General features: G+C 47.9%; 1 protein-coding gene across 1 annotated transcript; it reads right to left on the bottom strand.

The window, feature by feature from the left end:
- Positions 1-4248: 4248 nt before the first annotated feature.
- On the bottom strand, positions 4249-4968 carry LOC125946280 (uncharacterized). Its single transcript, XM_049668979.1, has one exon. The coding sequence runs from the start codon at positions 4966-4968 to the stop codon at positions 4249-4251; it is 720 nt and encodes a 239-aa protein (XP_049524936.1).
- Positions 4969-13763: the final 8795 nt, after the last annotated feature.

Below are 13763 nucleotides of genomic sequence, written 5' to 3'. Positions count from 1 at the left end.
CTTTAATGTCACTGATATAGCCTGTAGACCCAGTGGCCCGCCATAACATACAACAGCCATACAGACAGCATGATTGTGACAATTGCAAGTTAAAAACTGCTTTGCTATGGATGGCCCCAGACACAGGAAACACTCAAAAAAATTAAACTGATAAGACACATTCAAGGTTAGATGCGCTTGGCGTCTTTATGAATGTCAGAAACAGGCAACGGCCAAGCGGAGCGAGTGCGAGCACCAACAACCAGAAGCATCTTCGTCTTCTGCTGGCGCCCGTATCTGTCACTACAATCACTCCTCGGCGAAAAAGGAGCAATCCTGGCGACCTATGGGACAGGCAGTACTGGTGGGTCGTAGTGCGGCTTCAGTCGGTCGACATGAACAGTTTCGTGTCCGCGACGTCTTTGGTCCGTAGATGGCTGAACAGGCTCAACAACGTAGTTGACCGGGGATGTCTTGTCGTAGAACCCGGTAAGGGCCGTCATACTTGGAGCTGAACTTTGTGGAAAGCCAGACTTACGCTGGGCTAGAATAGCGCCGAGGCCGACTCCACTAGCGTCCATGTGGATTTCTGTTGGAGCGTCTGTGTCAAAGTGGCGTAGAATAGGTGGGGATATCAAGATGGCCCTGCAAGGTAGCAAACGCGTCTTCGCAAGCTGTAGACCATGCCGAGATGCCTTGGCTGTTGGCAAGCAGCTGCGTTAAGGGGGCGATTATGGACGCAAATTACGCATGATTTGGCGAAAGTACGAACAGAGGCTTATAAAGCTACGGAGCTCCTTCAGCGTAGACGGCCTGGGGAACTCGGCGACGGCACGAAGCTTTGCAGGGTCGGGAAGGTCCTTGCTGACAACATGGCCTACGATGGTAAGCCGGCGGGCGGCAAAGTGGCACTTCAGGTTGAGCTGCAGTCCAGCATCCGAAAGGCAAGTCGGGACGCTTGCGAGGCGGTTCAGATAGGTGTCAAAGTCCTTCGAAAAGACTACGTCGTCATCCAGGTAGCACAGACACCTGTGCCATTTGAGGCCTCTAAGAATGTTATCCATGAGGCGTTCGAAGGTGGCAGGCGCATTACAAAGGCCGAATGGCATCACGTTAAACTCGTAACCCATCTGGAGTTACAAACGCAGTCTTCGGACGGTCAGTGTCATTCATAGGGACCTGCCAATGCCCAGATCGAAGGTCCACAGAGGAAAAGGATTCTGCTCCTTGCAAGCAGTCAAGAGCGTCGTCGATTAGGGGCAGCGGATAAACATCTTTTCGTGTGATCTTGTTAAGGCGCCTATAATCAACGCAAAATCGAATGCTACCGTCCTTTTTCTTCACCAGCACAAGTGGGGAGGCACAAGGGCTGTGCGAGGGTTGTATTACGCCACGATGAAGCATGTCGTTGACCTGTTCATCAATGACACGGCGTTCAGCATGAGAAACTCGGTATGGACGCTGGCGTAGGGGTGCATGGGTGCCGGTGTCAATGTGGTGAACGATGGAGGAGGTGCGGCCCAAGGAAGATTGCTTAGATCGAACGACATCCGAAAGCGGTTGAGCAGTTCTACGAGTTCAGTATGCTGGGCAGGCGGGAGTTCGGAATCAATTGACGGAAGGAAGGCTTCTAAGGAGGACGAATCGGCGGTGGTAACAGGAGTAATGCTGTCGACGAGAAGACTTATCCTGTCGTCAGGCAGTTGAGTATAGTAGGTGGAATCAACATCGTCAAACCAACCTATACATTCACCACGGAATAAGGTGGTTGGGGAAGAGGACCGATTCGTGACATAAATGGCGCTGCATGAGTTTTCGCCTGTGAGAACTGCAAAAGGGAGGAGAAAGTCTTTGCGAGAGGTGAAGGCTTCAGAGGGCGCAAACAGGGCGGTGGAAGAGGGAGCATAGTCGCAAGAGAGTGGCACAAGAACACAAGACAAAGGAGGAATATCAGTGTCCGCGGCGACGACCACTTGAGAAGGCGGCTTGTCAGATGCAGCGTCACAGGTCGGCGACAACTCAAGTTTGGCACGCACACAGTCAACAACGGCATGATTAGCAGCAAGAAAGTTCCAACCCAAAATAACGTCGTGTAAACACGGTGAAAAAACGACAAATTCGACTACATACAAAATGTCCTGAATTACAAGGCGAGCTGTGCATGCCACTGAAGGTTGCATGTGGTGTGCGGTACGCAGGGAGACGTCGGAAAGCGGAATCGTAATTTTTTTGAGCTCGCGGCACAGTTCTCTACTAAGAACAAGTGCTTGCACAGGAACACCTTCAATATTCACGGTTATTTCGTTCGCAGGTAGAAATCGGGGCATTAAAGTTGTCGACACGAGCGCAGTTCTTGCCTCCGGATCTGCGAGGGCTAGTGTTCCGCTTGGACAGGTGGGGGGGCGACGAACCATGGGGAAAGTGAACGGCGGCGTGGTGAGGGAGACCGATGTGGGCCGTAGTCACGTCGTAGCTCTGACAGTACTGGACCACGTCCGTGACGGGTGTTTTTGGCAATGAGCATGTGGAAGGCGTCGTCCTCGATCCCCTTCATGATGTGTCTCATTTTATCGGCTTCGGACATAACAGGGTTGATGCGACGGCAGAGGTCCAAAATATCCTCGATGTAGGACGTGAAGTTCTCGCCGGATTTCTAAGCGCGACCGCGTAAGCGATGTTCTGCGCAGAGCTTGCGAACAGCGGGTCGGCCGAAGACTTCCGCGAAGCTCGTTGCAAAGGAAGACCAGTTGGCAATATCAGCTTCGTGGTTGTGGAACCACAGCTGTGCTACGCCCGCCAGGTAGAAGCTGACGTTGCTGAGCTTGTCGCCGTCATCCCATTTATGGTGGGCGCTTACCCGCTCATACGAAGTGAGCCAGTTCTCAACGTCGTGCTCGTCGGTGCCGTTGAAAATGACAGGGTCTCGCTGTCGTGGTATGCCGGAGCAGGCGACCACCGGTGGTGCGGGAGCACCTTGCTGTGGCGCGTCATCAGGCATTGCCAAGGCGGGGGGTAGAGTCCGGGTACGGAGTTCCAGGATGAAAAGGGAACCAGCACGCTCCACCAATTGATAGGACGCATTCAAGGTTAGATGCGCTTGGCGTCTTTATGAATGTCAGAAACAGGCAACGGCCAAGCGCAGCGAGTGCGAGCACCTAACAACCAGAAGCGTCTTCTTCTTCGTCTTCTGCTGGCGTCCGTATTTGCCACTACAAAGCATTTGGTGCTGGCACTTGCCAAGCCTAGACATAATAAATGTATTCTACTTGTTACAAAAAATTCTGCAGATCCCACAAACTGGTATTGTGGGGACAAATCAACTGTTAACGGCAAATCCAACATTGCAGACCTAGACACGGACAGTGGATTAATCACAACATGTAAAAATGACATTTTCTATACACGTGGCTCCATCTGTTTCACAAAGTGCTGTTCATTATCAAATGGAACAACTACTACAACCCAATCACTGTGACGACCATTCTAGTGAGCCAGCTTCAAAAAATACTTCGCTAGTGCGACCATTACTTCACGGCCTTCGCCACTGACAGTTTCAGTGCTGTGCACTGGCTGCGGATAATGCTGGTTGAAGTCATGGAGCTCTTGCTCCCACTGTTGTTCAATGGGGTCTTTCAAAGCTTCACAGATGTTGTGGAGCACACAAGCAGATCGGATGGCTTGTTTCGCAGTCCTCAGCTTGCACTCCATCCTCTTTGAAGTAAATCTGAAACGAGCTTTCAGTCGTCCGAACGCATTTTCAACTATCCTCCTTGTTTTTGACAACTGATAATTGAAAATGCCTTCACGCGTTCCTGCGACAGCATTTGCAAATGGCTTGAGGAGGTTAGGGGTTAGGGGGAATGCCTGGTCGCACAGTATTATAGGGCCCACTCTTGTGCCCTCGATTTCTGATGCGGGCGACTTAAAAAAATCGCTTGCTACCAAGTTGTGGAGCTCGGAGCGGCCGTAAACGTAGGCATCATGGCACCTGCCCGGGCTTCCAACATTTATGTACTTGAATAGGTACTGGTGGTCCACCAGTGCCAATAATATGATGCTGTGCCTGCGTAAAAGAGAAACAAAAAATAAACCTTCACATACAATCTGTAGCCACCTTGAATGCAGAAATGTGAATTTGTCATTTTGCCCAGAAAAGTATTTATTCATCATAAGTATTGATGAATGCTCATTATCAAGACTGTTGAAAACAGCAAATAGTTATCTTTGAAACATGCAACGCGCAAAGTGGGCGAAACATATGAAGAAAGCTTACCACCCTTTGTAGTTGTAATAGTCGGTGGCGTGCTCCGCTGGTGGCGATATGGCAATATGGCAGCCATCCAAGGCACCGATGGCTTGTGGAAAGCCGCTCACTGCGTAGAACTTCCGGATATGCTCTGGCATTTCTTCGCGACGGACCATGCGAAGCCAGCGAGGCTCCAGCACCTTGATGACCGCCGCAAAGAATTCTCGATAGGCGACGTTTACCGTCGAACGCCCGACGCCAAACAGGTGCGCGATGGTAGCGTCTTCTGCTGTCGAGCGAAGCCGGTACAGTCCGATGGCGACCCGTTTGTCCACAGCCACAGCCAGCCGCATATTCGTGTCCTGGCGTTCCAGTTCACCCCGCAGCGAGTCCACAAGGTATCTGAACGTGGCAGGTGTCATGCGGAACGACTGCCTGAAGTTCGCCTCGCCCAAGTGTGGTAGCGTCTTTTCAAACCACCTCTCGTTGCGGTGAAAAGCCCATCGCTCCCGGTTTATGGGAGATGAGGCAGCCACAATGGCAGCTATTGTGAATGAGTTCGCGCACAGCCGCTCTTCGTACTCCCTCGAAATCGCTTCTTGCGCTTCCAACTCGAGGTTCAGCTGCCTTTCGTCGTTGCGATGTCTGGCCCGCATGCAATTCAGAGCAGCGATTACACGTAACTGTCGTTCTCGTGCTTCTTCAGCAGACATACCGGTAGCGCCCGTCGTGCTTTCCGCCATGTTGTTTGCCTGATCTTCGGCTTGGCTTGACTCGACTCAGTTGCCAGTGTCGACGAGTTAGTGATCCAAAAACACGGTGCGAAAGGGAGGGTCACTCATTGCAACGGATTTTAGCATATTGCAAAATAATCATTGCACAAAATTAGGTATGACGCTATTATTGCGTCTCTTTTTTTTTTACTATCGTCATTGTCATCATTTTCAAATGACATTAATTCTCGCCGTGTGACAGCGCGCGGTGAAAATGACATTAAACCCCAACAAATGTCATTCGTTCGAAATGACATTAGATCTGTCGTGTGACAGGGGTATAACTTCATCGCTAGTTATTGAACGAGCCTCTTGCTCCTTTCATCTACTTCTTCTCAATTCATCCTTGCGCACCATTCTTTTATTTCCGGTTGTTCCCGTTTCCGCTCTCCCACAGTGTAGGGTAGCAGATCGGGTGGAACGTGGTTCACTTCCAACCCCTTCCCTTTCTTCGTCTGTGCGCACCGAATGGCTCTTCCAATCCTCCATTTTTTTATTACCACTGCTGCTTATAGATGTGGGACAACCTGTACACGATAGTCGGGAAAGTCGCACACAGTGGGACGATAGCAGCACAGGTGTATGTCTGCGTCGTTCGCCGCAAAGAGGCGCGGCGAAGCGGACGATTCGTCTAAAGGGTAATCCCTGTCACGACCGTTCCTTGTTTTGCCAAAGCTTTAGTCACGCTCTGCTGCCAGGGCCCCACAGGAGCACAAGCCGGTGGGGGGGGGGGCAGGGCCTTGCAAAGACGCGAGGAGGCGCTTACGAGTGGCTGGGCAGCGTCGCTGTCCTTTGAGCGCCATTCCCTGTATACGGTACGGGAGTGCAGCTCTCGCTGCTCTCGTGTACCGGCACACAAAACACCAGTAGATGTAAGATCTCTGTTGCGGCGCGAAGGGTTCAAGCTGCGGGAGAGGGATAAAGAGAGAGAGAGAGACGTCACACGTCTTCGCAGCTAAATTACGTGCAGCGCGTTAGAAGCTTCAGCAGCCGTGCACTGAACAAACCATAGAGCAGCCGGTTCGCTCGAGCTTCGTGTCGCTTTGCGCGAGGTTAGGTTTGGTTCAACCCGTAGCACAAACTTCCTCACTTATAGAAAACTTGAGAGGTTGATGCAAGGCAGGAAGAGGTAAAGCTGGAAGTTTACCCATACCGGGGTCTGGTCAAGTTGGAGGCGTCTGGTTAAGAGGGGCGTTAAATGGTAGTGGGAATAGGCAAGAAAGTAAGCATTTCTCGCTCTAAAAAAAGAAAAATATAGCGTATCCGAGCGGCTACTCAACAGTGTTGACCACAGGCTTGTAAGTAGCGCGTGCGCAACTTTATGGACGTCAAGCGGAGGCATCGGTCCTCAAGTGCTTGCGCTATTTCTCCTTGCTCAGCAGTGAAACTGGGCTAACAAGCAAGAGTACGCTTTAAATGGGTAAAATAAAGTTATTTCATTCATTCATTCATTCATTCAACTGCAGTAAGCGTGCACCGACAGCGATATGTAACATGTGGTCATACAAACTGGTGGGGCTTCTCAGCTCAGTCAGTGCTGCACGCTAGTCGCAAAACAAAGTTCCAGGATCGCAGAGGAATTCGAAGAAGCTGGAGCAAAGAGTCGGATGGATGTGAGTCTCGGGTGTTTGGATCGCAAACGCGACCGCGCGAGACAAGTACGAGAAAGGCGGCACAGGGAGAGTGACACTCTTTGTCGCTCGGCGCACTCGTGCCTTGATGTGTTCGACGTTTCCTGACCTGGCGTTCCGCTCGGAATGCGAACACATGCAGAGGCTCCGAAGATCAAAAGGCCACGGCGAATTCGCACCACCAGGCTCCACTGCAAAGCTTTCTGGCAGAGCGAAACGGCGTTCGGTTTTTTCGGCGTAGCCAACCACTTCTGTCTTTGAACATACGCTTGAGCCATATGCCTTTGCTTTACCTAAAGCTTTCTCTTTCCTGCGCTTCGGTCGTGGTTTGGTTAAGCTTCGCGCAGTGTTTTTATGGGCGTTCAAAGTCTTAAAGAGAAAGAAGATAAATGCTGGCATTGTGCGGAGAAGAACGGCCTCCATCATTTGCTTTCAAGCGCTCTCTTATTCCTCTCGTATGCGTGGCAGACTACAATACTTTGTATTTCCACTAACCTGAGACAAAAAAGGCCGCTTCCACTTTTGCGCTGAGGGACGGTCAGTAAGTACAGCGCGTTTTTGCTGTTTAGCTCTTTTCGCGCCGAATCAGTGTCCCTCGAGTTTTAGGCATATGCTTTAAAGCTAATACTATGAAACCCATTACCTCTCTTTCTGCCTTTCTTGCGAAGCGTTTACGTGGAATAATTCACTATGTAGAACGCGTCCACAAAGATTCTTCTTCTTCTTTTCTGGGGTTTTACGTGCCAAAACCAGTTCTAATTATGAGGCACGCCGTAGTAGAGGGCTCCGAATCAACTTTGACCGCCTGGGGTTCTTTAACGTGCACTACAACGCAAGCACACGGGCGTTTTTGCATTGCGCCTCCATCGAAATGCTGCCGCCGCGGCCGGGATTCGATCCCGCGATCTCATGCTCAGCAGTGCAACGGTACACAAAGATTGTCCCCTATCTTGCGTAAACACGACCCGACCCTATGCCTGTGCATTTTCTATTCTCATCCCACCAACTCTTCCTCCAGCCCCTATTGTACGGGATACACTGGTTACTCTGGAAATGCATGAACTATAGCGGTTTTCTTTTCTTTTTAAGAAATAAACCAGGAAAATAAAAGTTCTTGTACAGATTTATTTCGTATGCCTTTCTTTTTCTGTTTGTCACAGGCAGCTGCGACATGGGATTTACATGACACACACTCACCTTTGGTACATAATATTCGCGTATAATTAAGACACGAAAATAGTTAACTTTCCTGCAATGTAGAGCGGGATGTCGGCGCTCAGACAAATAATGGTTTCGCATTCCTAAAGTTCAAACCAACCTGTTCCGTGTATTTTTCTTTCATTTGTTTATTTCAGGTGGTTATTACAAGGGCATAAATTGTAAAACACTGCTTTAGATTTGAGACGCAGAAGACAAAGCGCTATATCCTTCTTTATGAAAAGAGTTGACTTGGCCGCCTTTTTACTCTACGACTATCATTGACGATATGGATGCACCTGAAACTTGCAGGTGACAAAAAGTAACGACAAAACAAAAGTGCCGTTTTCTATACGATTCATTCTACGAAGGGCCGATGAGCAACGGTGGCCGTCTATAAATCAACAGCCCAAACGCCCACTTGCGTAGGTTAAACCTACCAGTGGACGGTAATCAATGGATCGAATAACAAAAATTCCAAGGCAACTGCATACACCGGCAATTATACCATAGCGTTCGCAGCGCTTAAACATAAGCAGGTGCGTGGACTTAGGCTATTTGTTGCGCTAAGAACCATCCTCGTTCAGCCATGGTGTTGTTCTTGTAAACTTTATCTTCATCTGATATATAGCACGCGCACTTCTTTTTTGGCATTTTTATGATTTAATTTCCCGGTAATCACGTTTCAATGTTTTTTTATTATTTTTTTATTTTTTTATGTGTTCGAGTTTAGTGCTTGAGGGCATCTCTGTACAGACGCCATGCGGGAACTAAAAGAAAAAAAAACAATCTGCTAATTGGTCTTTCTCTAACGAGGGCTTTATTTCTTTACCTTGCTTTCCTGATGAGCTCGCAGTCTGTTCCATTTTTTTTTCTTTTTTTTTTGCATGTACTGTGACGATAAGATATATGAAGTGCTGGGGAAAAATATTGAAAAAGAGTCAAGTACAAATAAACAGCAGTGGCCATTTGCTGCGCTCCAAGAAAACAGAAAGAAGCTAGATGATAAACTGGAGGAGAGGGTTGAGAATGGAGGAAGGAGAGAGATGGAAGGGGTAGGGCTTGCAAGAGATTCGTAAGAAATCGCCTGAAGGTACCTGTTACGAAACTGGGGTTTCGAAACCGGCCTTTAGCACGGTTATTGCCTCAAGAAATTATACCCTAATATTTCATACAGGCTTCTAAATGCCCCCTTAATGCACCCCCACACTAAATACGGACCTTCGTTCGAGTCGCGTACTCTTTTTTTTTTTTTTTTGGTTCGTGCAAAAGTAACACATTTGACATATAGTACATTTGCCTTCGTTGAACAGATGACGATGAGCTCTGTAATCTAGACTCGCCATAATAGCGACAGTATGGTCCCTGCTGCGTCCGGGGGCATAATGCAATATGAATGCTTGGATGCACGGCAAATGTGGTCATACACGTGCAAATGTAACGGAGAGAGCATTATAAAGTGAACAAAACTATTATGATATTTGGACACTACATCAGCGTATGATTGCCAGTGCATGTCAACTTCTTATATTGAGGGTTGGTGGCGGAATTAAATTATTACAATCACACCTTCATAACCAAATGGTCATGAAGCCCTTGACTCAACCATAAGACCCTTTGATGCTTTCGGTGAAATTAGCAGAATAAGAATTCGTTGTCTTCCTATCACTGTACTAGTCTAGCTATTCCAAAATCTTCTTTGAATTTTTCTTTGACTTTGCGTTTCTCCTTTTCAAATAAGAATTTTCTTTAGCTACCTACTGCCGCCCGATTCTTGGCCTATCCCCCTCAGTGGGCACTAGCCGTGCTAGAGGTTCATCATCACCATCATAATGATCATCATCATCATCATACGACAAGCCCCGTACTGAAAGTCAAGTGTTACGTACTCTAAAACTCGTCGATCCTGAGGCAGCTCTCCAGTGTCTCATGTCACCATTTCATCACGGAAAATAACAAACAGCTAGTTGCTGACATCACAGTACCTCCCTGCCAAGCAATCGATAAAGGACCTAACAGAGTTTGTAAATGGACCGCAGGACACTGTGGCATCTGGCCGCAACCGTGTGAATGAGGCCTCGCAATCTGTCAGCGATGGTGTCCGCTGTATTTGCCTATCTGGAACTGATGCAGCTGCAAGGCGCAGCTCCCTCCGTCTTCCGCCCGGAACACCTCGAGCTGGAACAAAGCTTCCATGCCATCGTGTGGCTGTACGTGGCATTCAAAAATGCCTGTTCATTGTGCGGTTTCACGATGAACAGTTTTTCATGTGTGAACTGCGACGCGAGGAGGGGATCAAGTATTTACTTTGCGGCGGCTGTCACTACACTCTTCTTAGAAAAGAACTCTCGACCACGCTCCATATATACAGGGTGTTTCAGCGAACGCTTTCAAAAATGTTGAAGGGATGCCTGGGACTGATAGCACAATTCTTGTTCATGAGCTGGTCTACTGAAAGAGGCGGACATTACTTGCACAAAAAAACGAAATCCATAATTGCTGAATTAAACATTCAATAATTAAGTTTTAACTCATTACCATAAGCCCATATTGCTATTTACAAATTCTAGCCATAGAGTTCGCAAGGCGGATCCACCTGGAACGAATTCTCAGGCTGACACCAGTTTCGAGATATTAATTCCCGAAGTTTGCGGAGAAATGCACTGGCGTTCCAGTTGCTTTCTTAACAAAACGTCGTTTTATGCATTCAAGCACAAAAATAACATTTCGGTGTTGCAACCGCGCTTCTCCGTTTCGCAATACTTTCGCGGTGTTTCTCGCCGTTATACCAAACACAGCAGCATACGACGACGAAACCGCAGGTGATTAGTAACAAATGCTTACTCATCATTTAGACAACCCCCACAGGAGATTCTGCGTGCTTTTTTTTTTTATTTTATTCAAGTAACATTGCTCATCGTACGCCGACTTACGCGCCTGCAGGTACACGTAAAAATAGCCTAACCATTGAAGCATACGACGACAATCCTAGTCGAAATAAATTGAATCTGATCCCTATCACCGCAGTCATCATTTGATGAACTTGTTGAGTTCGTTAGCGAATAACTCGCAGTGTTTAACGCACCATACACTCGCCAAAAGATCATCCCCTGCATCCGTTTGTGGCAGTGCTTTATTCCGCCACTCCATGCCCCCGTTTGCTCAAGTTACGCATCGGGTGCGTTAGTATGGCATATCGACGACACCAGCAAGGACGTGCATAAAGCGGCTCGTGCTCGACTTGCGGGCAGTACTGCAAAACACCTGAAAAGCTATTTTCTTATCCTTTTCTCTCTCCTCTCTCTCTCCTCTCTCATATTCATCATTAGTTTTTCATCGTCATCAGTTTATTTCTATACATGGTTGCAGAACGTTGCTGAAAATCACCTGGGTCCTTGCAATACTGCTAGTTCTGGGCCCATGCAAATTAATACAAAACAGCATTGCAACTCAGGTTAACAAGTGCTCTGATTTGTAAGTACAGATTCTGCTAAGATTTTTGTCAACACGATATTAATAAATTTGTTATAGCACAACAGCAAAATAAAACAATAGCAAAATCAGTTAATGTTACACTATTGAAATATACTCATTATGAGTACGTTTATGCATCACGTCCACCCAAGTGGGTGGGCGCGGTGTCCCCTTCAGGAGACAGTTGCTAGCCTGCTTCTCTTTCTTCAAGTGTTTGTGCGGTGTTTATGTGAGTTTGCATGATTGGCAATAAATACAATTCCCAGCTTTAATGCTTCATAGCAAAGAGCGGCCGCGGATCCGGTATCAGCATACAGACCATTCTGCAAGCGGCTCGACCCCCTATAGCGCAGATACGAGACACGTCGGCCGAGGCCGGCAATTGCCTGCAGATATCGTCTTGCTCCAATTTGCGTGACGTGTGCGTGATTTTCTGACCCTTTTTTTTTTCTTGCGCGACTGATGGACGTGCTCGACGCAGGTAAAAATCACGTTTCCTCTCCTTCCTCCCGTAACTAATTACACGCGACAAGTAACTCCTCTCCTCGGCTTGTTATTTCCTCCCCCGCCCGCCTGTTGTCGAGAGGGGCTTTGATGTCGACCAGCCGCCGTCGCTTTCTTATTGCTCTTCGAGGCCTCGTTCTTCCCTTTGTGATTGCCGGAGCGTCTCTGCCAGAGGATGCGACAGTCGGCGCTAACGCAGCGTACAAAAAAGAAAAGAAAAAAAGAAAGGCAGTATTAAACGAGCAGAGAGCTGATTGGTCACAGTCGCTCGTACTACGGGCGGGAGTTCGTTTCTTTTCTTTCTTTCTTTTTTTAACGAGCTCAGGCACTGGGGCCCGACTGGCACCCTCGTTATGAACGGTACCCTCCCCTGCTTACCCTCATATAACCTGCGTGTTATTTCGTTATATTATTCTGCGATTTTTTTTTTCTTTATCGCTCGAGATGGTCCTGTTATATTCCTAAGCATCCCGTGTCTGCATCAGCCAATTATAATGCTGCCACCACTTCTGTGTCTCCTTTTTCTTCTGGCGTTGCTATTCGCGAAGGGCTCCCAAATTCTTAACGCTGCAATGGAGAAAGCGCTGACAGAGCACATTGCCTCGTTCGTGGCGCGCTGCCGAGTTCAGCCGTGTAACAAAGTTTATGTCGTCAATGTTTCAAAACAAGATGAGATTAAGAGGACAAGGACGCTATCGAGACTGTCTCTATTGCAGGTGCGAAAGGAAACTGAGCTCACTCCCTATTGGGTAGCGTAAGCAACCGATAGCAACACGAAACACATTTTTGTCGTTTTAATATTCGCTAATTTTCACAAGGTCAAAAAAAAAAGAAAATCTATGTCTAGACCTCCGCTGTATACAGGCTATTTGAAGTGTTTTCTGTTAACGCACAAAATTAGCAAATACTGCAAGCAATAAAGATCATGTATGTATTGAATCGGAGAACCCATCAGGAGTGGTTATTTTTGAAAGGGTGCGAACCTGTAAAATAGTCCCAGGCTTGCTGCATCATTTAATGTGTGTCTGAGCCGTGCCTGGTCACAACCACATCCACAGCCATAATAGTAACCGGTCCGGACCACGCCCAGCTTCAGTTTACATTCTACAGAACCTGACTCGGGGTTAGGTGGCATTCATACACTCGCTAGCGACCTTTCAACTCGTGAAGTCAATCAGCGTTAACAAATAACTGATATGTATGTAATTAGGGAGAACGTGGCGCATTAAATACGAAGACAAAGTACAATGGAAGAGCGCTAACATACAACTGAAATTGTATTACTGCCAACTACCTTTTTGTTGTGTGCGCAGAGCCAAAATATGTAACTTTTCCACACGCAATCTGCCACGCCAGGTCAACTGAAAATCATACCTTCCTTAACACGGAACTACTTTATTCAGGTCTTTAACATCAGTCGTTTGCGCGCACACGCTTTAAGCGGCATTTAGCATGTAGCATCACAACATGTACCATAGCTTCGCACTGTGAGCTTTCAGATCAAGCCATAGATATGGTACCTTTCAACGTCAGCTTCCTCGAAAAAAAAAAAAAAAAAAGAAACGCTACATTGTCATTTCTGCGGCAGCAGTTCCCTCGCCTTTCGTAACGTGTGTGGCCACGGCATTTTATCTCGCCCATCGCGGTCTCGGCGGGGTAGTTCGTATACTTATCTGCACAGTTGATCGGGAACGCCACTTTCGCAAATCGTGCGGCTTCAGAATACGTAACGAAACCCCTTCATGACCGGAAGCTCCTTCCATTAAGTTCATACATAGGAAGGATGGTCACACACGGCTCCTGGTGAAGCAAACGTCTTCGACGTACTCACTGGTCTTCCGACAGGTACCATTTTTGCGCAGGTATTTGTCAAGGAGAGTGAGGGGTGCCCACCTAACCGTGCGGGAGGCCTCAGGGGAACGCCTCGCTCGGCAACTTCGCGCGTGTGAAAAAAAAAAA

The sequence above is a fragment of the Dermacentor silvarum genome, chromosome 6 (genome assembly GCF_013339745.2).
Source record: "Dermacentor silvarum isolate Dsil-2018 chromosome 6, BIME_Dsil_1.4, whole genome shotgun sequence".
In the NCBI taxonomy this organism is placed as follows: Eukaryota; Metazoa; Arthropoda; class Arachnida; order Ixodida; family Ixodidae; genus Dermacentor; species Dermacentor silvarum.
The sequence above is the reverse complement of the archived record's forward strand: the minus strand, read 5'-3'. Positions and strand labels throughout refer to the sequence as shown.